Source organism: Chenopodium quinoa, unplaced genomic scaffold, assembly GCF_001683475.1.
Source record: "Chenopodium quinoa cultivar QQ74 unplaced genomic scaffold, ASM168347v1, whole genome shotgun sequence".
Classification (NCBI taxonomy): Eukaryota; Viridiplantae; Streptophyta; class Magnoliopsida; order Caryophyllales; family Amaranthaceae; genus Chenopodium; species Chenopodium quinoa.
Window position 1 is genome coordinate 4,200,793 of NW_018744239.1, and position 27,414 is coordinate 4,228,206.

At 34.7% G+C, this 27,414-nt stretch overlaps 2 protein-coding genes and 1 pseudogene across 2 annotated transcripts in view; 1 reads left to right on the forward strand and 2 right to left on the reverse strand.

Annotated features, from left to right (window-relative positions):
- Positions 1 to 857: 857 nt before the first annotated feature.
- Positions 858 to 9,341, forward strand: LOC110694281 (annotated as a pseudogene).
- Positions 9,342 to 14,517: 5,176 nt separating this feature from the next.
- Positions 14,518 to 23,317, reverse strand: LOC110694218 (protein SDA1 homolog). The gene is made up of 15 exons (XM_021871402.1): positions 22,470 to 23,317; positions 21,921 to 22,097; positions 21,700 to 21,824; positions 21,466 to 21,604; positions 19,063 to 19,212; positions 18,912 to 18,965; positions 17,698 to 17,793; positions 17,543 to 17,602; positions 17,298 to 17,372; positions 17,013 to 17,066; positions 16,573 to 16,674; positions 15,925 to 16,494; positions 15,580 to 15,711; positions 15,116 to 15,223; positions 14,518 to 14,752 (listed from the first exon to the last, which is right to left on the reverse strand). Exons 2-15 carry the CDS (start codon positions 22,062 to 22,064, stop codon positions 14,603 to 14,605), a joined length of 1,959 nt encoding a protein of 652 aa, XP_021727094.1. The 5' UTR covers positions 22,065 to 22,097; positions 22,470 to 23,317; the 3' UTR covers positions 14,518 to 14,602.
- Positions 23,318 to 24,124: 807 nt separating this feature from the next.
- The window catches only part of LOC110694219 (elongator complex protein 2-like), a 29,580-nt gene continuing 26,290 nt past the window's right edge, over positions 24,125 to 27,414 (reverse strand). Inside the window, exons 10-11 of the mRNA XM_021871403.1 lie at positions 25,804 to 25,981; positions 24,125 to 25,099 (exon numbers count right to left, since the gene is read on the reverse strand). Of these exons, the coding sequence (XP_021727095.1) occupies positions 24,600 to 25,099; positions 25,804 to 25,981 (678 nt within the window). The 3' untranslated portion in view covers positions 24,125 to 24,599. The remainder of the gene's footprint in view (positions 25,100 to 25,803; positions 25,982 to 27,414) is intronic.

Sequence of the window (27,414 nt, forward strand, 5' to 3'; positions counted from 1 at the left end):
ATGTTCATGTTGTATTGAATGGCAGGCTGACAACTGTAGACAGTTAAAAAAAATGGGCAGGTTGCATTTACTTATTTAAAACAAAGCATTACGGGTTGTAATACGGTGTAGCTAAGTATTCATCTAATGTTCTCTTTCTTTGAATGTCTAAAATAGATATTAACAAATTACGTGAGATTATAATATTTAATTTCACATAATTTGTTAATTTATCTTACGTAAATGATTTTGTATAATTTGTTTCATGTAATATAAAATGTTTTTGGTGTATAATGATTCACGCGAGCTGAACATTTTATAGGATGTAAAATTGCGTTTCGGGTGAAAATTATGAAAAGGACAGAAATGTCAAAAAACTTAAACTTGTAGGCGTTATGTGGGGAGGGGTGGGGGTCTTTATCCGATACGATCCATTGGACTTTACGAGTAATTATTTTGACCAAAATCATGTACTACAATCCATTTTGGCAGAGTTCATTGCCTTAATTCTGTACAAGTTGTAGATAATGCAGTAGTTAGGTTATTAATGCATGCATACGTAGATTCCTATTTTGAGTACCTCTATATGTCCTTGAGCATCTATCTAGCTTGTACTCTTTGCATGTATAGAATTGTTGTACTCTGCCCAAATTAAATATTATTCACATGCATCACATAGTAAGATAAAAATGCAGCCCAATTATGCTTCGGGTAAGGTAATGTTCTGGGTCTGCTAGAAGAGTCTAAAGCGCCAACTTGGATTTGGGACCTGTATTGAAGTTGATTGAGGGTCTTAGTGAACCTGTAGATATTATTCGGATGAAGCAAGCCTCCAACATATGGAATGCTCAGGTTGGATGCTTGAAAAGCACAAAGAAATGAATTGTTTTGAGGAGTCAAAGGTCACTGTTGAACCTTTTAACAAAGTAGGAGAGTATATCAAGGGTTTTTCAAGAATGGGTTACAGACTAGTTTTGAAGGAAATATGTGGTAAATTTTTTTAAATTTGACCCATTTATTTACGATGTAAAAACAAATGGAAAGAGAGGGGTGAACATCTGATATTAGGGCGGTGTGCATGATTATAACAATGATAACATTATTATAATATTCGATCAATGTAACTCAATGAACTTATGAAATATCAATCAGATTTAGGTGAGAATTGAATTAGTCAATTATTGTAGCAAATTGAAATAGTGAATAATTGTACTAGTAGTAATTAATTACCCGTAACAAATCAAGGACTAAGCTAGAGCATTTGGGTATTGATTATTGAGTATAAATTAATAAATTATACCTTGTAATACCTTGTGTCAGTGAGATTAAAAGAATAAATAAAAAAAAGAATTTGGAACAACTAGTGTAAAAGTAGTACAGTAGAAGAAACAAGAGTATTCTGATAGCCTAGCTAGCTCAATCTCATTAGTTGCATTGCTGATTTTGTTTCATCATCAAATTTCGTTTACACAGTACCTACAATAATTCAACCTTCTCCCTCTCTTTGCATGTACAACTTATTCTCACATTTACAGCGCCAAGCTTCGGGGTAGTACATACTCCAATGGCATGCCCACTCAGTCACTCATTCAAAACCTAACACTAACTACTCACTCAGCTCATTCAAAACTTACCACTCATTCACTTACTCACTCATTCCAAACCTACTCCAATGGTAGTACTGTGTACGCAAAATTTGATGATGAAAAAAAAATCAGCAGTATAACTAATGCCAAAGTTTGTTTTCATTGGTAATCCAAAAAAAAAGCGATGATAAATGTATTACATGCATTCCTTCATCGCTCCTTGACTGGTTAATTAGTACTTTATTTTAGGATTGAAGGCCAACCCTAACTAGAAAATGGAAGGGATACTATAAGCATCGTGATTAGTGAGACTCCAAGAAATTTAACTTGGAAAGCCATGGGAGGGGGGGGGGGGGGTCTGCTAGAAGAGTCTAAAGCGCCAACTTGGATTTGTGTCTTGTATTGAGGTTGATTGAGGGTCTTAGTGAACCTGTAGATATTATTCAGATGAAGCAAGCCTCCAACATATGGAATGCTCAGGTTGGATGCTTGAAAAACACAAAGAAATGAATTGTTTTGAGGAGTCAAAGGTTACTGCTGAACCTTTTAACAAAGTAGGAGAGTATATCAAGGGTTTTTCAAGAATGGGTTACAGACTTCCAAACCTTACAGTCAAGAAAATAAAATGCTTGAATTTGTGACTAGGGACAATAACAATTTTTCGATAGGATAAGTTAAACATGACTCAAGGAAGATTGGATAAAAATAGGAAAATTGACAAAGATCGAAATGATAAGGATTGAGTAAGATAACTAAGAGAATAAAAATAGAAAGAAAGGATTCCTAAGATTAGGTGATTTTTGTAGCATAGATATATTAAGACCCTAGCTATCTTATACAAGTTTGGCATCGATTAGAATCCTATGAGAGGCAGAAGATTGATCATTACTTGGATCTAGACGAACTTGACACAAAAGAAGCTAAAACATTTAACCAAAATCAGCAGTATAACTAATGCCAAAGTTTGTTTTCATTGGTAATCCTAAAAAAAGTGATGATAAATGTATTATATGCATTCCTTCATGCAACATTCTGATGCTGTCTAGTCAGTACTTTTTTTTTTCAATAATATATATATATTTGGTATTTGAGCTTTGAACTTGCTCAAAGATGATTGTTTACTTAGTATTTAAGCCTAAATAAATTAAAATAGCAAAGTTATAAAGAACAACAAAAGGAAAAAAGAACAATAGCATGTAAGTAATGTTAAAAATAGATAAATAAACTTGACATCATTATATTCATGGAAATGAGAAAAAACAAGCAACACTATTAAAATGTAAGAATGAGAGAAGTATTAGGAGTAACATTCATTTATTAGCATACAACAATATTATATAAACGCAATATGTAATTCATTTTGTACTAAGAAGAAAGAAGTAGAAAAGTAAGAAACACACATTTTATATAAGAGATATAAGAGTTATTATTTAGTGCATTTATTTTTCTCTCTATATTACTGTTTGAAATATATTTGTGTGTCCACAACGCTTCCAACAAAGTGGTACCAGAGCCACATCATATATAAGACATGGCACAAAAAATAATGTCGTAACTTTTCAATACTCGAAACTCACAAAAGAAAATTACGATAAGTAGTCTCTACGAATGAAAACTATTCTTGGCGCATAAGGAATTTGGGAGATTGTTGAGAAAGGTTTTATACAACTAGATGATAACTCAAAATTAAATGAAGCTGATAAACAAGCTTTGGAAACTAAGAGGAAAAGGGATCAAAATGCACTTACGGTCATCCATCAAGGATTGGATGATGATATGTTTGAGAAAGTTGCTAATGCAACCAACTCCAAACAAGCATGGGATACTCTTCAAAATTCGTTTGAAGGAGTAAGTAGAGTAAAGAAGGTCTGTTTTCAAACTCTAAGAGGAGAGTTTGAACACCTTAAGATGTTTGATAAAGAATCCATCTCAGATTATTTTGGAAGAGTTTTATACGTTGTGAATCAAATGAAGAGGCTTGGTGAGTCAATGCCAGACTCTTGTGTAGTTGAAAAAAATACTATGTTCTCTTAATTTAGATTTCAACCATGTAGTGGTTGCTACCGAAGAGGCCAATAAGGAATTGGATTCCATGACGATTGACGAATTAAATGGGTCTCTTAGAGCCTATGAACAAAGAATAGTTAAAAAAAGGTAAAAAGGAAGATGAGCAACAAGTGTTGCAAGTAGGGGCGGGTGTCAAACAGATCAGGTCGGGTCATTTTGGTGTTCGGGTCATTTCGGATTAAAGCCCCCCAACCTGAACCTGATCTGTTTAACATTTCGGGTTGAAATTCTTGACTCCACTATTGAGCTTGGTGTGCAAATCCGGGTGGTGGTTGCTCCAAGCTACTCCACCGCCACTTCCCCTATATCCATCTTGCCTTGTGTTGTATGCCGCTATATGTTCGGGGCTCAAACCTCCACAATAAGATGTATCGTGGTTTGTACCACCACAATTTTGACAAGAGAAAGAATTGACTTGAGAGGAGCTTGCCCCACTATTAACACTCGTATTCAACTTTGCAAGCCCTTTTGTCAAAAGCTCAATTTGATGTTGCAATTGATCAACCTTCTCCAATTCATACTTTTCACCCTTCTTTGGTGCATTCCTCCTTCTACCTCCCCAAGAGTAGTTCTTCACTACCTCTTCAATTTTTGCTTCAACTTGATTTTGGGGGACCTTAATCAATTGTCCACCCACCCCCGCATCCAAGTTAGCTCTAGATAGGTTTCAATCCATCATAGAAGAATCGCATGAGCAAGCTTTGATTGTATTCATGGTGAGGACATGCTTGTACCAACTCCTTGAACCTTTCCAAGCTTCACTAAGACTCTCATCCGCATCTTGTTCAAATGATGCAATCTTCCTTCTCATTTCGACGGTCTTTTCTTCGGAAATGAACCTCTTCAAGAATTCCTTGACTACCTCTTTTCATTTTGTAAGAGAATTTGGCTTAAATTGTTTGAGCCACTTCTTTGCTCTACCCGAAAGAGATTGTCAAAATAAGTGCATACGGATGTATTCTTGAGAAACTTGATTGGTTTGAATCATGGCACAAAGCTCAAGGAATCTATTAAGGTGCTCAATAGGATCTGCACTTGGAGAGCCCGAAAATTGTTCCGCTTGTACCATTCTAGTGTGTTGAGGATGAATGATAAAATTGGTTTCCGTGACAGATAAAAAAATCCCTCCCATGAGCTCATAATCCTCCAGATTCCCAAACTCACGAAACAAAACATCATCTTCTTGTCCCGCCATTTCCTCACTTTGAGAATTCAAAGACCAAGAATCACTCTCACTCTCAACAATAGCACCAAGACCTCACCCCTCTTCTTGATAAAGCCTACGGACTTTTCTCAAAGTGCGGTCGATCTCTTGGTCAATGTAGTGTGTAGGTGGTCCTTGAGATCTCCTTAGTATCCACCAAAGCTAAGCAAACGATTAGCAATGACTAGCAAGAGAGTAAAGGAACAAAATAAAAAGCAACAAATCCAATAATAACACAATAAGAGTGCAAAACTAGTCGTTTCCCCGGCAACGGCGCCAAAAATTTGATCAGCGGACAATAGGTCGTGTCTACTATCCTAATTCTAATCAACAATTTATATTCCTAACCTAACTCTATAAAGTTTACACTAGATAGTGACAAGCTAGGGTCGAACCACTAGGAAACAGGGTATTGCACAATCAAAGTGGAATTAAGAATCTATAGCAAGTAACAAGGGGTATTTTGGTTTGTTTTTGTGAATATCTAAGATTAAACTAGCTACCAAGAAAGAATTAAAACAAGCAAAATAAGGAGTTAAACTAGAATCACCAAAATAAAGATGAAAAATAAGATTTTAATGGAAATATGATCAAAAACACTAGGGAAAGGGGGTTCTAATCATGATCTACTAAGACAACTATGATAATCATCATGGATTCATGCCAAGGAGTACAAACTCTACTCAAAATAATTCATTCTCATGCAATCACTCAAAGCAAGTCAATGAAATCGATCAAACCTAAACTAGATCATTCTCATGCATCTAATCTAGAACTCAAATGTTGGGGCTAGAGGTGCACAACAATAGCTCCAAGCATTATAAGCACAAAATCATCAACTCAAGGAAAAACCCAATCAATCATCAATATAAACTCAATCAATCATGATTTTCACCCCCTTCCCTAGCTAGAAGTCTAAGCTAAAGAAAAGAAGATAGCCATATCATCTACACTAAACATGGATTCAATCCCAACAAAACCAAACATGATTCAAAACCAAAGAAAAAGCAATGAAATAAGTAAAAGCAAGGAACTTTATGGAAATAAACACTATTAAGAACAATAAAACCAAACAAAAGATAAGGGGTAAAGAGATTACTACTATTAAACTTGAAGGATTAAGCAAACATGGACTAGTTGCATTGAAAAGATGAAAACTTGATGGAAGCTTGAAAAGATCTTGATTACAACAATGGAAACTTGAAGGTTAAGCTACTTTCTCTCTTTAAAATATTGATATTCCCTCTCTACAAAATATTGCTATGAAATAGTGAATGAATGAAAATTCAAGCCAAAGACTATTTATAGTTTCTTGATAAAACAAAGAAAATGGGTGAGGGAGAGGCCTCTCCAGCAAGCTGCCGCGTCCTCTCTGCTGTGGGTACGAAGTTGGAAAAACCCAGGTCGCCGCGCCTGTGGCCTTGATTGCCACGCCCGCGGCCACTTGTGTCGCGCCCGAGGCCTTTAGCTGTCGCGCCCTCACCAAGCCATCTCCCAGTCATCTCCAGAAACTGGTGTTCAGCTCAAAAGCTTCCTGTCCGCGCCCGCGGCTTCGATACCCGTGCTCGCGACTTGCTGTGGCAGCGCGCCCTCTACTTTTTGCACCTCCTCTTCTTGGAATAAGCCACTCTAGCAACTTCAACTCCGCTTAGCAACTCAAATTCCGCCCACGAGTGCTAGGAGCTATCAAAGCAAACAAATAAAGGGTAAAAAGCAAAAGATAAGATAAAAGAAAAGGAAAAAAACATGAGAAAAAATAAAAGTAACTAAAATAAAGGTAAAAACGATAAGAAGAGGTACAAACAAGTGACAAATAAGGGGAATTCATTAACGAAAAAGGGTGAAATGGTGGCGTAAACACCATTGATCAACCCTCTATCGGAATAATACACTTGTTGGAAGGACACCATTCCTTTCAGTTATTAATCTAGGCGTCCAAAAGTATTGTTTAAATTTCTTTATTATTCTAGGTCTAAGCTGAATGGCACATATGTTCTTTTGCGATACATTGGACGCGACTTGAAGCTTTATGGTGTTGGTGCATTTCAATCTGGAAAGGTGAATTTCAAAGTTCTTTCTGATAATTTGCTGTTGTATTATCTGTTTATTGCCTAACTTGATTCCTGCTTATGTATGTTTGCATTTAGATTGATGAGTGGCTTGATTTCATTCCCATCTTCGATAAAGGATCTGAATTTGAAAGAGCTTGCAGCATTGTTGATAGTTGTATGCCTTCGTCATGTACCTATTTGGTTGGTCAGAACTTGTCGATAACAGATATAGCCTTATGGTCGGCTCTTTCATGTAAGAATCTACAACGATTAGCTAAATTTTATCTCAATGTTTTTCTGTAAATGAATAAGATGATATGTGCTACTCTTTTCTGAAAAACTGCATTTGCTACCTACAGATTTTGGTAAGAGGAGTGAAAGCTTGAGGGGGTTTTTCAAGTATAAGAATCTTGAGAAATGGTACAACACTTTGATGTCCAAGTATAAGTCATCTTTGAATAACATTTTGGGACTGTATAGTGGCAGTATTGAGAAGAAGAAAACATATATCTCTAATTTGCCTGAAATTGATCTTCCTAATGCTGAAGTGGGAAAGGTTTGTCTGAGGTTTGCCCCTGAGCCCAATGGATATCTCCACATAGGTCATTCAAAAGTAGCCTTGCTCAATAAATATTTTGTTGATAAGTATAAAGGTCGTCTGATTGTGCGATTGGATGACACAAAGCTAAAAAAAGCACTGAATTTGTGGAGAGTCTTCCCAAAGATATTGTTACTCTCGGCATTGTTTATGATGCTGTAACTTATACATTCGATTACTTCCCTCAGTTGATGGATATGGCTGAGAAATTGATTTGTGAGGGTAAAGCAAATGTGGATGATACACCAGTAGATCAAATGAGGATTAAAAGGGATAAAGGGGTTGAATCGAAGTGCAGGAACTATAGTGTAAGTAAGAATTTGGAGTTATGGAAGGAAATGATTGTGGGATCTGACAGAGGCCTGATGTGTTGTCTAAGGGGCAAATTAGACTTCCAGAATCCAAACAAGTGTCTCAGAGACCCTGTTTACTACAGGTGCAATTTAGCTCACCATCATCGGGTTGGTTTCAAATATAAGTTGTACCCAACCTATGACTTTGCAAGTCCATTTGTAGATGCTTTTGAAGGCATAACACATGTCCTTCGGTCAAATGAATATCGTGACCGTGATGATCAATGTCACATGATCCAAGAGGATATGGGAGTTAGAAAAGTTTGTTTTTATGAATTTAGTAGATTGAGTATGGTCTATACACTTTTAAGCAAGCGTAAGATTCTATGGTTTGTGCAAAATGGAAGAGTTGACGGATGGGATGATCCTCGTGTACCTACTATTCAAGGGATGGTGCGCAGAGGTCTTAAGATAAGAGGCACTTACCCAATACATAGGTGAACGGGTATAATTCGTAGTTACATTATTTTTGCTCCAACTGTATAACCTGTGCTCTGTTGATTCTGTGATATGCAATGTAGTGAAATTTCTAAGTCGAAAGTGCCTTTCTGCAAGTATATTTTATGTATGTGCAAATTCTGAACTTATTCTATAATGCTGTTCTGCAGGGGGCTTTCACAAACCAAAATCTGATGTAATGGGATAAACTGTGGACCATTAATAAAAAGATCACTGATCCCATCTGTCCAAGACATACTGCTGTGCTCGAGGAACACCGAGTGCTGATAACCCTTGCTAATGGCCCTGCAGAGCCCTTTGTGCGCATCATGCCTCGGCATAAAAAGTTTAAAGAAGCAGGAGATAAGTGCACACTTTATACCAAAAATATATGGATTGATTATGCTGATGCTATAAGCATATCTGCTAATGATGAGGTGACTTTAATGGATTGGGGAAATTGTATTATTAAAGAAATCAAGCGGAATGAGATGGGTATTGTTGTGGAGTTGTTAGGAGTGTTGTATCTCGAAGGATCTGTTAAAGCAACTGAGCTGAAGCTGACTTGGCTTCCTGAGACAGATGAACTAGTCCGGCTTCAGTTTGTGGAGTTTGATTATCTGATTACTAAGGAGAAGCTAGTACTACCTAGACAACCATTCTGTATAACAATTGTTATTGATTCCTAGTAATTTGTTTCTTGATTGAATTCCTTTTCTATCTCAAGTCAAAATCAAGAAAAAGAGAGGTGAGAAGGGAAAGGAGGAAAAGATGCAGGAAGAGGAGTTTTTCAAGGCACTTAACCCTGTCACCAGAAAAGACACCTTCGCACTTGGGGACTCAAACATGCGGTATCTGATTTCTGGAGAGATCATTCAATTAGAAAGAAAGGGTTATTTCAGATGTGATGTACCATTTTACAAACATTTGAAGCCAATTGTTCTTTTCGCTATTCCAGATGGGAGGCAGCGTAATGTTGTGCAGTAACTCCTTGTGAGCTAAGTATGCTGAAAGTCTAGTTTATCTAATAACTTAATTGGTGTGCTTAAGAAGCAAGTTGCAGAATTTTCGAGGGTGTTTTAACATTAATTAAGACCATTTGTGTTATTCTTTACTGTCATTATAGAACTGCTAAATGTAAACGATTTTCTTAAAGCCAGACAGCCAGTATGGGTGTTATTGCAAAGGGAATCTCCAAGACTTGGCAAGCACCACCTGTCCACCTATGGGTGTTATCAAGCTAAATGCAGATGATTTGGTTTCCGAAAATGGCTGGGTTGGCTTGGGCGTCGGCGCGAGAGACCATGAGGGTCGTGCTGTAACAATTAACACAATCATGAAAAGCATGATTACGATAAATAAAGATTGAAACTTGAAATATAATGAATCAATTAAGAACAATGAATTGCATATGAAAAATTACCTCTAGGAATGATGTTGAAACAAAACTCGAATCCAAAGTGTTAATCGAATGCTTGAGAATTAAAACTAAACAAAGTGCTTAAAAGTAAACTAAAGAGCACGGAATAAAAGCTTGACTACAAATAAAGTTTGCACAATCCCTTTATACAGGGATGGCCAAAAAAGAAGATAAAAAACGAACTAAATTTAGTGCCGTCTTGATCTCGAGCTTTCGCAGACTAACTCAATCGAGTGCGTGTTAAAGCTTCATAAACGGCCTTCAAAAACTTGATTTGGAGCCTCCCAAAACATTGCCCGAACCACCGGACCGGGCTAGAGGTGAAAAATAATACTCCTCGTAACTTCTTTAAGAAGCTCCAACTCTCCAAGATCTCACTCGGTGGCACCGGGAGACCTTGCTTGAGAAATCTTTAAATTGTCACAACTTTATATAATTGCTCGTCATCAAAATTTAGTGTGTGACTTATCGTTGAAAAACTCTTCAAATATATAGTTTCTAGCCGTATTATTTTTATAGATCAGAAGTTATGAGTGAAAGAGTGCACAATAGATGAGCTCTCGAGGGCTTGAATTAAATTTCAAAACAGCGAAATTGAAAAACATATAGCTAGGAAAATCCTCCAATGATCATCCAAAGAAATGAGAAAATCCTCCAATTCCTATCCAAATCAACTAAAACACAAACATCACTCCACGGAGAAAGTGTCAGTAGAAAATAGCTAGGAAGAACCAACAATATCATGCAAAATTGTTAGAATCACTCAATCACCTAGAAAATACCATAAAATAGGAGTAAAAATAATGCAAAATATAAACATATCCAACTTTCCCATGCTAAACCTTTGTTTGTCCTCAAGCAAAACAACCAACAATAAGCAATCAAATACATCATACTTTAGTTCAAACTTCTAATTCACATAACCAAAAAATATGAGCTGCTATTTCTTCTTCAGCTCCACGATGATCACAAACTCCGTTGGTATCCACACCTTGATTCTTCGACTAAGCCTTAGCCACCAATCCTTCATATGAAACTCTTTACAGGAAAACTTCCTTCATAAGAGTACTATGGTGCTAACGGATATTTAAAATGCTATCCAACGGAAGATGACTTTCAGCCTAATTTAAAATGAGTCTTAACCTTCTACGTTGTGGCCTGAGTGTAACAAATGATGAGAAGGGCAGGGCTTTGACTAGCATTGAGGGTTTTGCCTTAGCATCCTTTCACCTAGCTACCATCCCCTATTTTCCAAGCACAACCGTCTAACATTTTTCTCTACTTTACAAAAGCTACGCATGCTTTAGGAGAAATAATGGCCTCGAATTGGGGCCTTTCTCCCCTTATCTATGGCAAAAGAAGACTTAGTCAAATAAATTCTACTTTAGGTTTTTCTTTTTTCTTTTTGATGGTATATTCTAGTTTGGTTCATTGTAAGAAGAAAATAATAATTTGTTCGGGCACCAGATAGAGTCTCATTTACGAATCATGAACCAATTTGCAGTTGAAAAGGGGAAAAATATAAATCTCAAACTCTTAAAAAAGAGTTGATGAAAAGAACATATATTAATGGATACTCAGTAGCAGATACCACTACAATAATACAGTGACAAAAAAAATTTACTTGTATGAAATTATTATTATTATTATTATTATCATTATTATTATTATTATATATATATAAAAGAAAAAGAAAAAGAGCTTCGGTTTATAAACAAACATTACAAGTGACATTTCAAGAGCTTTGGAGAGAAAAGGGAAAGCAAGCAAAAACGAGACAGCGACACTTGGCATTTTAACTTTTCGCCAAGTATCGCGCCATATAGACGCCAATAATTATTTTGACACATAGGTAGGACTTATTGGAATATTTTTTTTCAATAAAAAAGTTGGATAAATTTAGATAAATTTTGTAGGATAAAAAAATTAGTTTAGAGTTTTATATTCAAAAAAATTTGGAAAAAAATTTAGGATAAAAGTATTGGTTTAGAGTTTTATTTTCGATAAAAATACATCTATTATAAATTAAATTATAATTTTATTCAAATTAATAATTAGATTATAACTCTCAATAATTATCCTATAATTTTTTTTATCATAATATTTGTGTTAAAGAGTAATTCAAAATAAATCTATTTATGATACATTTTATTAATTGATATTAAATATAAGTTGGTCATTCATATATACGAAGTTATACGATTAATCAAGTTACGCGACATAACAGAAAGCGATACGATTAGCCTGGGAACAAGATATGTCATTCAAGCTTTTCGTATGTGTTGTGTATGTAGGTGACAACTAACCATTAGATTGACACATATGATTTATTTGGATAGATAAAAAGTTTATATTAATGTTATCTTTTAAAATTAACATATAGATTAAAAAAATATCGTAAAATTTAAAAAACAACTCAGGCATCACACGGGGCACAAAACAAAACAAAAAAATTAATATCATATCACTAATAAATAAAGCCGGTCTTGCAGCCAAGTCATGAGACAGCGACACTTGACATTCTACTTATTCGTCACGTAGGAGATAAATAAGTATTATATTATGACACATATGATGCTAAGTAAGCGATTTTTAGATAGATTTTATAAGATAAAATTGTTGTTGATAAAGTTTTATTATCACTATATTTCTAATATTTTATATACCCAAAATTAATCCTAACTTTTAATAAATATCCCATAACTCGGTTTTATTTCCATCATATAATTCGTTTCAAAAAGTTCAATAAAATAAGATCCATTTATAATATATTTAATTTAGTAAAAAAAACATAATAGAGAATCAACAAAAATAAGTTTTAACCAGTAAAAATAATTTTGGTTTGGTAAAAATACTTTCATTTCAGTAAAAATAATTTAAGTTCAATAACGATAATTTCAAGCCAATTATACATAGATATTTATTTACAGAGTACATACAAGACTAAAAAAGGAATTACATAACCGTATTAATGAATATTTAAGCCAAAAAGTTTATCCTATAATTTTATCAACAATCCGGCCATCTGGGCATCGCCCGGGCACAAAACTAGTATATATATAAAGAGGAGTTTTTTCCAAAGATTTTAGAGAGCCACCTATGATTTTTATTTTTAAAAAATTATTAGAGCGCCATGTAGGATTAGTATTTGTAGAGTGTTACTTATAGAATAATGCCACGTAAGATTGTTATTTTAAAGCGCCGCGTAAGATTAAAATTAAAAATTAAACTTATTATTAAAAAAATACTATCTTTTTAAATTGGATTTTTTTTTTGACAGGAAATAGGATTTCATTGATAAAATATAGCCAAACGACACTTTACAATGTAAATAATTCTTAAGAAATCTAAACTCCCAACACAAAAATATATCACCATAAAACAAAATACATTGTAGATTCGATCAATAGTAGCCTTAATAAAAAAAACTTCTTACGAAGCAATACAATATGTGAGTTAGCACTAATTCGGCTTAAGATCCACTGATGCATGGTCGTATGGATGAAAATACATGTGTGGTACTCTAGATATTTAGAAAGATTATGAAACCCTAAATCTTCATTCCTTGTCGGAAGAACAATCACAGAAATTAATCTTCCAAGCAAGCTACAACTACCCAATTCTAATCTTCCATAAGAGAAGAAAAGAAAAACATACTCCAAACTCCCACAAACGGAGAGAACAAACCCAAAAATTGGGAATAAAACTCTCATAAAGAGAGAGAAAGGACGATTATTAATAACTAAACAATTAAAAACTAAGGAAACAATTTATTTTATTTCGTATATATAAAAAAATATTATTGTACTTACAAAAATGAAATCACGCTCAATTGATATTTTAAAAAAAATTTGAATTAGATAAATAAAATATGACAAGTGATTATAATAAAATATTTTATAAAAATATACTAATAAAAAAATGAAATCACATTAAATTATATAAAGGGGAATTGTTTCAATATATATATATATATATATATATATATATATATATATATATAAAGGGGAGTTTTTTCCCTAGATTTTAGAAAGCCACCTAGAACTTTGTTTTTAAAAAATTATTAGAGTGTCATGTAAGATTAGTATTTTTAGAACGCTACGTATAGGATTATGTCACGTAGGATTGTTATTTTAAAGCACCACGTAAGATTAAAATTAAAAATTTAAATTTATTAAATAAATAAAATACTATCTTTTTAAATTAGAAATTTTATCTAGAGAAGAACAACTTATTTTATTTCGTATATATAAAAAAAATACTATTAAAATTAAAAAAAAATGAAATTCACGATATTTAAAAAAAAAATGGATTAGATTGAAAATATGACAAGGGATTAGAATAAAATATTTTATAAAAATATACTACTTAAAAAATTGAAATCACATTTAATTAAAAAAAATATCAGTTTTCTCTCAAAAAGAAATTAGTTTTAAATTAAATATAAAAAACAAGAAAAATCCAATTGAAATTTAAAATATATCCTTCTACTTTTTCTAGCGAAAAATAAAATGTTCATCATTTATCATTTTTGTGTTAAAGATTAAGTTCTACGTTAACAAAATAAAATTGGCCAATGAAACTTTAAAGTTTAAATTAATAAATATAAAATATTATCCTTTATTTTAAAATTCACAATTTATTTTAAAATAAATAAATGATAATATTAAATGATAATATGATATACTAGTTACAACGAATAAATAAAGTAACAAATTTTATCACAAATATAGGAAAAATATATAAGTTGTAAAAAAAATACAAACAAACTGTGCATCGCACGAGTTTCATTTAATAAGAAAATAAAAACAAGTTGAAATTGAATAGAAGACGTAGATCTGTTCAATAGAAGGCGTAGACATCTGTTCAACATAAGCACCCGCAAAATTATGTGAACAAAAAAAAATCACTTCCATGCCTTCTTCCCTCGGAACTGTTTGCCAGACGTCATCTTCTTTATCCTTTTATCTTCTCTAGATCTTGCAATCTTGCCTCTCTTTGCAGCAATAGGCATAAACTTCTTATGTTCCTTCTGTCGGTTGCTTAAACCACCCTTCTGTTAACCATCATAAAATTAACATCAGCAGTAGAAAAGACTTCCATGAGAACCATGGGCGAAGCAATATTGAAATTGGAATCAGCAAGATCAGTAAAAACAAGAATGGAATAATGGATTCCTAAACTATAAACATCAATCTACTGAGATTATTGATTCCCCTATACTACAAGGCATAATCCAAAATTATTAGCATGAGACGAGTACATCTATCAAAACATGAATTCAGCTTCTTCAGTACAGTCATTATCATTAAGCTTAAATTCAGAATGGGCATTGGAAGCTTGCTTTCAGAACTAATAAATAGCCATGAGGTTAACAAACAGGAAAAGAAAGACGGTAGGACCAGATGGATGGACAAACCTTCTTCTGTTTGACAGCAGCTTTAGATGTGTATCCTTCTCTATCCTCTCTTCCTGCCTTCATTAATGCAACTCTCTGTTCCTTGGTCATCTTTCTTCGGATATTTGCCTACAATCACAAAAATAAAAACAAATATAATTAGCTACAAATCAGTTAACAGTCATAACACTATAACTGGCTTCTTTATACTCCACAAAATTATTAAAAATAGAGAAATAAATAATATTGTTCAGTGTACATAAAAGATCCACGACATTTACAAATGAAAGATCAGTTACTGCCTGCATCTTTTCACATCAAGAATTTTTCGTATATGAAATGATTTAAAATGTGCTAATGATTATATAACAGACGGGATTATATTAGTTCTATTCTGATTCATGGATTCTCTACGATTCATGGTTTCATCAAGTGGAAAAATAGATCCAAAAAAAGAGGGCTAGCTAGCACAGAAAAATACTTACTTCAAGTGTGGAAGGATCAAGTGGCTTGAGACTTAATTGGTCCGCGCTTGGGATCTTGATAGTTGCTGACTTAGGATTTGTGCCCTTTAAAAATCCGTGTTGCGCCAAAGCAGATCTTGCTTTCTTTTTTGCCTGATCATATGCAAAAAAAATAATAAATAAAATAATTTAATAAATAAATTAAAAAAATAATAATAATAATAAAATAAAAAAGGCATCAAAAGAAATAATGAATCATGTAATGGCCACAGTTCTTTACACTATGAAAAGACAATCTCGAATATGGTGAGTCAATAGCACGTATTGCAGGTCAAGCCTGGTACAGATGATGAACTATCAATGTACCTGTAATTCTCTTATTCGTTTAAAGTCTTCATTGGAATAAATGTGATCATCTGCTTCTGACGGGTGTTCCAACTTAGCTGCTGTCAATTTCTTCAGAGCTCGAAGACTAGAGTTAGCAGTATCCAGTTGTTGGTCGAAATCAGCGTATTTCCTCTTCCTTGCTCCTTTCTTTTCATCAACCTCCACATCACTATCATCAGGTTCACTAGAGCTACATGATTCTTCCTCATCTTCAAAGTCATCCGCATCACTAACTTCATCTTCACTACCCTCTTCAACATAAGTAGTCCTGTCTTCATCCTCCTCAGACTCAGTGGAACCTTCATCTTTTGCATCATCTTCACTGCCAGAGTAGGCCATTGAATCTGCATCATCTTTCTCAACATCTTCGGATCCACTGAGACAATTTTCATTCAAGTCACTATCTTCATCAGCATCTTCTTCATCTGACTGCAATAGTTCTGCGCCAGGGACACCCATTGCGACATTCACCTCTCCATATTCTTTTGGTTTAGCCTTCGAATTATTAGATCGTCCACGGTCTTTTTTGATAAGTAGTGAAGGGCATATCTACAGACAGATAACCTTGTTACACACATTTATTTAGGGGGGAAATAGTGCACAGGTTAAAGTAAAGGCAATGATTACCTCTCTAAATAAAGTGACAAGAGAGCGAGCAGCACTTGAAATTGCCTTTTCTTTTGATGTCTTATACATCACAAGGTCTTGAAGCAAATCCTCATTCATCAACTAAAATACACAAATCAACAGAAAATATAATCACGATATGAAATTACAAAAGTATCTCATTGATGTGCATTGTGCATTAAAGGAAAGTGGGATACACTTGTTTACTTTAGGGATAATGACTACGAAACAGACATTCAGATCAGGAACTATATACGCACATACATATCAAAGGAATATGTAAACATGCGTGTATTAGTTCACTCCACCGACTACCCCCACCCCACCCCAAAGAAAAAAAAAAACACAATACACACAAGGGTGCAATACAAGTTACAGTGGCGCAATTTAGAGGTTTCAAAATGGGGTCTAAACATAAACTTGAAAATGAAGAGGAGTACCAGAGGCATGCGTAGACATATCTCTCTGACCACATTCAGTCCAACAGATATTGCCTGTCCAGATTAGTGAGAAAAGGTTAGTTCACGAAAATCAAACAAATAAACAGGCAACTAAAACAAAAACACAACATCATTGACATCGTAAGAACTATAGAATACCAACACAATCTAGATTTCAGAACACATATTTAGATAAATGACAAACAATTCAGATCTCAAAACACAACAGAGCTATCTCTTAGGTTTCCCTAGCTCACTAAATCTAAAAGTTGGCACAAGCAATACCTCTGTTCGTGAACGATCGTGCACAAACTGATTTACAATCTGTTTAAATAAAGGTTCAACAGCGTCAGGCGGTACCTAATTGAGCCAAGAGGGAAAAAAAAAAAAAAAAAAAAAAGGTCAGTTTAACAAAACAAAACAATATGAATATCACCAATGCCAACAAAAATTATTTTTAAAGGGGGTGCGTCAGAAATTCAGAGTAAAGGAAACAATGAAAAGAAGCCATCTAGATGCCACAAACAGACCATATCATGGCAGGCTTGAACAGCAGCAGCAAGCAGATTAGTTATATCACGTTGATGAGGCTGCGAAGTCAATGGAAAATGCAAATCAGATTATTATAGGGGGGGGGGGGGGGGGGGGAAATTCCCTTACAAAGCGAGGTTACGAAAGCACAAACCTGCACATATTTTTGGAGGTAGGGATAGAAGCTTAGCAAAATCAACTGGTGAAGACCAACTGTTCGAGCAATCACTTTCATCATCATCATCTTTATCTAAAGATACCAAAAGAAGAAAAGCATTTATTATCAACATGAAATTGTTAAACCTCTATGGAAATAACAGAATTTTAAAAAAATCAAAGGTTAACTAAAGGATGAATTTATTATCAACATGCCTGCAAATAGGATGAATTTCTTTATCTTAGATGTCCTTCACCAAGATCCTACTCCATACTTGACTAAAGACAGAACGCTTTAGATAACTCCAGTAATTCAGAAGTGAATACCCAGAAAAGTTTTTTTTTTTTTTTTTTGGCAAGATCCTACTCCCTCTGATCAAGAGATAATGAACATACAGCAAATGAAGAGGAGAAGACCAGAGAGGATTTGAACAACTCTTCATCTGTTCAGATGATTAGAGAAATGCAATATTGTTTTGAGATTCAAGTACTACAAGATTCCTAATACTGAGAAATTTGTGGATAGTCATGTTTCGGAATGTAGATGAGAGTTTCTTGGCAGATTAGCACTAACCCAAGTAACCAGCCAAATGGTGCAAACCTTGCAGTAATTCAGCAGAGACCCCTAATATGCCATTTCTTTTGTTAATCCATTTATATCACAAATTATGGCGTCAAAACTGGTAAGACATTATGAGAACACAGTTTTATTATGAACTTACATGAGTGTGTTCCCACTCAGATGGTAGGAATAGCTAAAAGCTATGCTGACCAACTAGTTTGCTTTCTTAGACTTAACTATTACCTAGTACATTGATTAGAAAGCGTACACAATAATCATATGAAATTCTTCCTGGAGTACTGCAACTATGGAACTCATAACAGCATTTCAAAACTGTTTGCAACTTCATATTTACCAACCCCTCTCCCCCATGGCACTAGCTGAGTCCATGAATCCCTTTTATTTTTCTTTTGATTTCAAAGTGAAATTGCTCATGAAATTGTTGATGGCAGACATATAAAAAAAAATGCTACATTAAAGGAAGAAAAACAGTATACACACACATCTGAAACCCTCCCAGATAACTACAGATTTATAGAATGTGGAGCACAAGACAATATACATCTATAAGATTCACAGATAAGCAAGAAACAAGCTAATTTGACAAACATTCAGAAACTCAAAAAACATCCAAAGGAACTTATACTAACCTCAAAGCGCTCATTGCAGCTTTGAAGGCGAGAAAACAGCTTCTCTGCAAACCCCTTAAGAAAATAAAGTTCCAACAAATTAAAGAGAAAACAGCGTGATGAAATTTAAACCAAAGAAGAAAGCAGCAAAGCCACATCAAACACAACAGACCTGTGCATCATTCAACTGTAAAAGTGGTGAATAGTAATTTGGACTAGTTTTCTCTAAACTCAACCGCTGCTTCTTTTTCATGCTACGCATCACACGTTGCAACTTAGCCTGCTTTTTCTTTTTGCTTGCTGTTGTGCCCTTATGGTGAGCCTGTAGGTACATGAAAGAGATGCATTAAAACAATATCTAGCTCATAGGAAACATATAAGACAGCACTCTTAAAAGTCTTTTTACAAATACTCCCATTACTGCAAAAAGCAAATTTCTAGTGAAAAAGTCAACAGGTGTTTACATAATCAAAGTCACGAGCCCAATTCTAACTAGAACTAGGAACACATGGGAAAGTTTACAAGTGTAAAGATTAGAGAATCAAGTAATCAGGAAAGCTATCAAAATGAACAAGTCAAAGCTTGGCTCATCTACAGGGGATAATGGGGGCAACATAAGCTTTTTTTACTTACAGTTGTGGTCTATGACTTACGACCTAACTTCCTTTTTACAAGCCTCATAACCAATTCAAAGCTCCCAAGCTCTTCCACAATTCAGTTAGCAATTCATTGAACATCTAATTTCACTAGATAACTTATCTAGTTTAAATATGAATAAATCTACATCCTTTGGGCTTCCCTCAATTGGGAGGGTATTGGGTATATCAACTAATGAGGTAATAAGTCTGGTCTTTAATCTTATGCTTGGCGAGGAGTCAATAAGCTTGGCCCTATGATCCTCCTCCCCCTCTTCCTATGCGAGGGTATTGTAGTCCCCAAGTGCCCCCCCTAAAGGATGAGGTATTTGTTAACTGGAAAAGCCCCAAACCCATCACTCTCCCTCTCTCAAGCCAATGCTTAACAAACATCATTTACACCAGAGTTTCTCTCTCTCTCTTTAACCTATAATCCTCTGGGTATTCACAGCAATGTTTTCTCTAGTTACAATTATAAGTCAACTTAATTTAAATTTTTACTATATCACCAAATTTAATTTGATATATTCACTTCAAAAATCATTTGTTTGATTTTTCCAATTCTCTCTCTCCTTTCTTATTATATGGCTTAATTTTTTATTTTTTTATTTAAGGTTTCAATTATTCTATAATTCAAATATTATCAGATCTGTGATATTATTTTTTTCTAATAGCTAGCTAATTTTAGGGTTTGCATGAAGTCATAGTATAAAAATGCGGCCGTTACGTCGCGATTCGGCCGGTATGTAACGGATTTCAAGCCTACCGATCCGAGATTTCCCGATTTGATGCGGCGTTTTTTAAAACGCCGAGTTTTCGGCAGATTCAACCGATACGAACTAAAATTCGCCCGCATTGAACGATATTATCTCACAGATGGTTAATTTCCAGTGAAGTTCCTGCTTTATAAAGAATAGAAAGGGAAAATATGGAGAAACCTCCATTAAAATCAAAAGAGTTCTTTGCTGAACTCGAAGAGCAGAAAGAAAGAGATCTGACAGTTTTTTATTTAGATAAAATCCATAAGTGGGGTAGATGGGGATAGTGGGGCAGGTTTTTTAAAAAAAAAATAAACATCCCTACGTGGATGTACTTGAGCCAAGTATTTAACTTTACTTTTTTTTTTTTGAATAGGTATTTAACTTTACTTTGTACAGCTGTGAAGTGTGTACTATCCTAACTTAATACTACCTCCGTTTCATATTATTTGCAACGATTTGACATGAAGTAGAGAGCAAAAATGTCTAATCGTTGCAAATAATATGAAAGGGAGGTAATACTTACTCCTTCCAATTTATTTTTTTTAGTGAAATTCGACTATCATTTGGGCCAAAAATTTTAAATCATAAATATAAAATAAAATAAAATCCTAAAATATAGTTTTTAGTTTAATAAATTTCAAACAAAATTCTGCCGCTACAACCGCGACCTAGCCCGCGACTATTGCATCAATTCTGTTACCGTGATACAGCGACCGTTTCCGCGATCGCGACCGATACCGCATTTTTATTCTATGGATGAAGTTTAATTCTGTTCTCATATTCACTCATTTTCTGTATATAAAGACAATAAAACTAGAAGCACTTCATCAATTATGGGTGTATCTAAAATCTAAATTATTTATACCTTCACGGCTTGTTACCAATTAAAAGAACACATTAGCCTTGTAAAACATACCTGATTGGCTTATTGCCAAACCTTTTCTTTATCTATCTCCATAAATTGTCCACCTTTAATTAATCCCCCATTAATAATTCTTCCAATAAAATATACTCCCTAAGTCCCTTACTACTAACCCCAATTCAAGCAAAGCCTGCATTTTATTTATTTGGTACTAACCGGATAGATATTCAAAGCATCGAGAAAAACAAAGATAATGTCAACAGTTTGTAATCCTACAAGGAGATAACAGACAACTGTGACAAAAAAGCAGTAATTACCTTATACACATCCTCTCTACCCAGAACTACTTGGGGTTGTAGAGTACAGGCCTCGTCTTCACTGCTTGATGCATCACTGTCATCATCATCTTTAATTTTTTCATAATCAAGTAGGAAGGATAGAGCAGCTATCATGATCCTGAAATAATTAGAAACATGAGTCAGACTATGCTTCCATGTCCACACTTATAGTGTCACATAGCTTTAACTTTTAAGGACACAAAAGGTGGTTACCGTGATGAAGGATGAAAGCACGCCATGCAAATTCCATTTACAGTTCTTTCATCAGACCAAACTTTCCTTCGGTGAAGATCACAAAGTGTGACAAGAGCCCTCTTTGCAAATGCTTCCTCCTCACGCTGTAAGAATATGAATTATATTTTACTTTCCAATCAATTGAGTTGAGAAATACAGATCATTACCATGTATACAAAATATATTAAAAAGAAACAGACCTTTAGCATTTTAAAAAGAACATTTTGAAGAGGCTTATTCTTCGACTCATCCTTGTGCTTTTTATTCATGCGCTGAATAAAACGAATGACATGTGAATATGCCAATTTCCTCAAATTCCTATCATCAAAAGTCTGAAGTTCCATGAACAATTCCAATGTCTCACCAATTGCAACAATCTGCAAACCAAAAACACGGTCACACTACATACACAAGGTGATGACATATACATCATATGATCACATTTATTAAGCCATATTACATTATAATCATTCGTAAACTTAATTAACAGTCTGTTCCCAGAAGTGTAGTAAACAGTCTTATTTTCATACTGCACAACACAAAGCAGTTCCACTTCTACACCCACCATAATTCCGCATCCGTAAATGAATTAAAAACTTTCCAACTGATCTTCATTACAATTTTTTAACTATATTGAGATTATGTTTAAAAAAGTTTCCCAAAAAGATTACATTTTCACAGAAATTTCGCATATATCCTAGCTAATGAACATCACACAACACGAAACAAAAATCGGAGAAATATGCTACCTTACGATTGACCAAAAGGATGAGTCCCTGAGTAAGCTGGCTACGAAGCGAAGACGGCAACGACTTACCGGTACTACGGAGAAGATCAGCAAGCTATTTCGGATACAACGACAAAAATTTAGGGTAAAAAGGGGTCATATGAGCCAAGAACAATGCCAAATCACCGACTTCTTTAGCAACAGAAGGATCAGAAGAAACACCACTAACAGAATTGAAACTAAGAGCAGCTTGTTGCTCAAAAATCTCAAGAGATGATTTAAAATCCAGGTATTTTGACTGTAATTCAGCCTCGTAACTTTCGGGATCACACTTCATTTTCGATTGTAGGGTTTGCATACTATGTTTATCCGAGGAGAGTCCGGCAGCTGCGATTGACTCTGATGAGTGAATGCGATTGTGAGGGGGACTCATGATTGAATTGAATATTGAATTTTTTTGATGAATTTAGGGTTGTGATTTTGGGGTTTGGGATGGAATTGAGGATGGGGGGATTGAATGAAGGAGAATGATAAACCCTAGAAAAACCCTAAAGTGCTGGAAATGGGGGAAAGGGGTTTTTTTTGGCGGAATGGATGTGATGGGCTTATGCTTGACTGTTTGGCGGCTTGGGGGGCCGTTTGGAACGTGAGAATGGAAGTTTGGGGATTAAAATGTGAAAATTGGAGTTTGGGGATTAAAATGTGGGAATGGAATTGGGAATTGATTGTTGTGAATATATAAAAATATGAAAATACTTTGTTTGGATAGTGAATGGGAATAAATGAGGAATAAATAACAAAAATACAAAATTATCATTACTAATCTTTCTCCTCCATTCTTTTCATTAATGGCAAAAAATGTCATTTTTCACTTATTCTCATTCCCACCCATTTATTACCTACCCTCTCTTGGTAATAAATTGGTGGGAATTCACCCCATTTACTCCCAATCCCAATCCCAATCCCAATCCCAATCCCATCTTTATTCTCAATCCCATTTAACAAACTAAGAGATTTTTTTTTTATTTGGGATTAAAAGCCCCTTTTCCCACCCTCAATTTCCATTTACCAAATACCTCCTGAATGTGTTTTGGAGGGCTTAACAAATTATGTGATTGATAGTACAATAGACAATAAGTTAGTTACCCAAAAAAAAAAAAAAAAAAAATCTCCTTGATTTCAATTGCTATCAAAGTAAATGCTTAATGATATTAATGGGTTGTTTTTTAATTCATTGTGAATTTTGTGATTATGCAAGATTCAAGAATAAAGGTCGATTATGAGGTTTTATAGGCCCTAGTCAAAACACTAGATAAGCTTTATTAATTTTCCTTTTTTTTCCTTTTTTTTTTTTTTTTTTTTTTGCACTTCAATTTCAAACAAAGTGTAGTCGTTTGTTCAAAATTGATATACTATATGTCTATGATAACATACACATGAAATTAACTTCAATAGTGGATGAATTTGGAGGACCAGAGAAAACAAAATTTGTTCTTCTAATTGACTATGTAGTCATTGGAGTCAAGAAATTGAAATCTAATTAGCTAATCACTAATTTTTTTGCAAAATTATGCGAAAAGATAGATACTTTATCAAATTTGGGTCTTGTTTCAACATTTTGTTGTCAATATCACTGTTTAGGTCTTATATCAAGTTATCATTGAGATCAATAGGTAGAAAACATGTCAATTTCTCCACATCGCTTCTAATTGGAGTTTGATTTTATTTATTTTTTTTCGCAAATGCAATAGATTCAGAAGTGTTTTGCATTACTAATCAAAGATAAGATTAAGATGAAGATTGCATGTAGATTGTGATTCTTTCCCCTCTCTTTGCTGACTTCTCTCTCTCTCTTCAAACTAATCTATTTATATAGTGTTTCTGCACCTGATGCATGCAAGAGCTTCCCTAGCAATAGGTATACCTTCTTTCAAGAATGAATGTCATTGTCAACAAGGATCACTTTATAAATCACAATCGGAGCTATTGATGTGCCGCGAAATATCATCTGTAGATTCCATCAACACTATTTCACCACTTAACCTACCTACTGCCCGAAAAGGGGTGCAAGTCAAGGGGCACAACTAAGTACTTAAACAATAAGCAGAATGAACTACCGCAAAAATTTGAAGCCTCAGCATGTAGTCAAATTCTAGCAATGACTAACATTTACTTCGAAAACACGTACACAATTATCAGCCCCACAAGAAGCAAGCTGGCTGTTTTGGCAGTCTTCTACTTTCTCAGAGTTTCTCCATGCTAAACGCTGCACAGTTGATGCATGGCACATGAACGGATCAAACTTGGCAACAACATTAACTGTAAATCCTACAGTTGACATACATCCATCTTCTAGTTTAGCAGAAAGACCCCATAGTTCTATGGATCCGTTTTCCAATCCAACTGCTAGTAGACCATGATTATTTTGACGATCAATACCGAGCCAAGATAAGGCAGTAACACTACATGGGAATGGTGGCAAAGTTGATATGTGTTTGACAGAACTTTTGTTCACCACTGACCATAACTTCACAATCTTATCTCTTGAACCAGTTGCAAATTCATGGCCAAAAGGATTCCAAGAGCATGCCCATATAATCCTTTTGTGAGCCTCTTGCCTTGATAAAAGTTCATAACTGATTTCGTCCACACCTGTACATCATACAACAATGGAAATTGAATTTTAACTAAAAAGATTCAAGGATCATCAAGCAGAGAACTCATCCAAGGAGAGTAAAATTAAATTTTGTGTCTTCACTAGTTTTCTATTTAGTTTTGAAAGACTATGTAATCAGAAAACCAACTTTCTCAAAATATTTGAGGTACCAGGACAGCAACATCAGTGCCAGAAGCAAACCAATGGCATTTTTTCGCAGCTTCACTGTGATGGAAAAGGTTCAAGATAGTTTTAGCATGTAGGCAAGTTTTTAACCCTTCTCCAAATATTGAGAAGAGGGCATTCAATAATCTCTTTAGGGTTCCATACCTTTCCCAGAAAGATAGCATGACAACAGCATGCGTCTTAGATACAAAAGTCCATAAAATGGCAAAGTATATACTCCCTTCATGGCCCCGTACCATACTATCACCTATTTACTTGACTAAGCTTTCTTATTCCATAATACCACTTGAAATAATTAACACGCTACTTTTTAGTCTAAAATATCAATGCAAAATTAGTTGTGAGATTTGAATACCAATGCAGTAGCTACTATGGTACATAGATTTTTTTTTTTTTTTTTTGAAGAAATGGTACATGATTTTTAACACACTTATTTTAGAGTGATAAGACAGAAGAGAGTATAAATTTGACTAGTCAGCAATCACAATACCTACAATTTATTTAGGCTAAGTACCTTTTCTTTCAATCGAAAAGACGGAGAACTGACGATCCCTAGAGACAGACAGAAGTAAACTGTCATCATGCGAGAATTCCATCTGTGTCACAGTCAAGCTATGAGACTGTAACCGACCAACTGCTTTCCATGATCCAACCTGCCATAGCCATATTTCTGCCACTGAAGTTGTCTGGGCCTGAAAATCAATACCACATCAAGACTTCAGCACACAATATATTATTAGCAGTCTCAACATAACACTGAAAATTAAAGGGTAATAGGAAGAAAAAAAAAATGTGGAACACATAGTTAGATGTAAGAAACAGGTTGTTTTCCCTTTGACTCTACTAATAATGCAAATGAAAGCAATACAGAAAGCTTATTAACAGCACGACTAAGGAATGAGACATCAAGAGAGGTATTAAATAATTTGGGTTATCTGGTATGTGCTCATCAAGAGAGGAATTAACTAATTTGGTGTTTTGGTAATCTGATATGTGCTCTTGTGCTTTTTGGATGTCAGGCTTATGGGTCAGCCTTCAGAAGAATGTGCTAATTCCACTTGGTGAGGTTCCCAAATAAAAAAAAATAAAGAATATGCTGATTTTAATGTTTAAGAGATGGAGTTTTATTCTTCAACCCATTGGGCCTCCCTCTTGCTGGTCCTTTCTCGTGCATTTCTGTTTGGGATCCTATTATCAAGAGATTCCAAGCAAGTCTAGCAGCACAGAAACCAAATCCATTGTTGAGAGGGGTTATAGCACCATTTCCTGCTTGCCAATTTACACTGTTATGTTCACTATCCTAGCCCGTGGGGCTTCAAAGCTAGAAAAATTGAAGAAAGTTCCCATGAGCAATAAATGATTCTGATAAAGATTCCTCATATGAGGGAAGATTTTTGTCGACCCAGGCATGATGGAGGTCTTAGCATTCCTTTTTTAATCGATGAATGAAGCTCTAAAAGCAAGGTGAATCTAGTGGTTTGTGAATGATTATGATGCTTTGTGGGAGGACATCCCAAGTCATATAAGGTGCCAAGAACCAAGGACAGTAGGATTGAAGGATTTGAAGAGCAGGATGATCTCTTCTACTCGTTGCCTAGGCATATGAAAATCCATTTTAAGTGGGTGGCCTGTGTCAAGTCCTTGGGGTTTCAAGGTAAATAGTGGTTCAAGGGTTCTGTTCTGACATGAAATCTGCCGTAGGGATCAACCACTATAAATTCAATTTCCAATTTTCTATAATTATAAGGGTCATAATTTATGACATGTTAGCATGGCATGGCTGTAAGAGAAGAGTCATGACGCACCAAAAATCATATCTATACTGTTGTGTGTCATATTGGATCAAATCTAGATTTAGAAACAAACAAAAGTATGATAAATTGCTGAAAAATCAACCATCAAGCAAAATCATGGTACAAAACACTTTCTTGCAAACAATCTATTTCAGCAAGACCCACAGAAGTATGCGAGAAGGGAAGGATTCAACTGATCCTAGGGAATAGAGATTGGCCAGCAAGGGCCCAGAAACTAATATAGTCGTTGAATCAGGCTCATAGCTAAATTACAGCTTAAATCCAAGTCTCATCATTTCAACACTCAACTCTTCTTCAATCAACAGATCATT

Excerpts from the sequence above, each read along its gene's own strand:
- LOC110694218 (XM_021871402.1), bottom strand. The coding sequence starts at position 22,064 with ATGGAACTTCAGACTTTTGATGATAGGAATTTGAGGAAATTGGCATAT. Across the intron at positions 18,966-19,062 it reads TACAGTTGAATGATGCACAG|GGGTTTGCAGAGAAGCTGTT; the intron begins GTCTGTTGTGTT and ends TATTTTCTTAAG. Across the intron at positions 17,794-18,911 it reads GCTGCAATGAGCGCTTTGAG|ATAAAGATGATGATGATGAA; the intron begins GTTAGTATAAGT and ends TGGTATCTTTAG.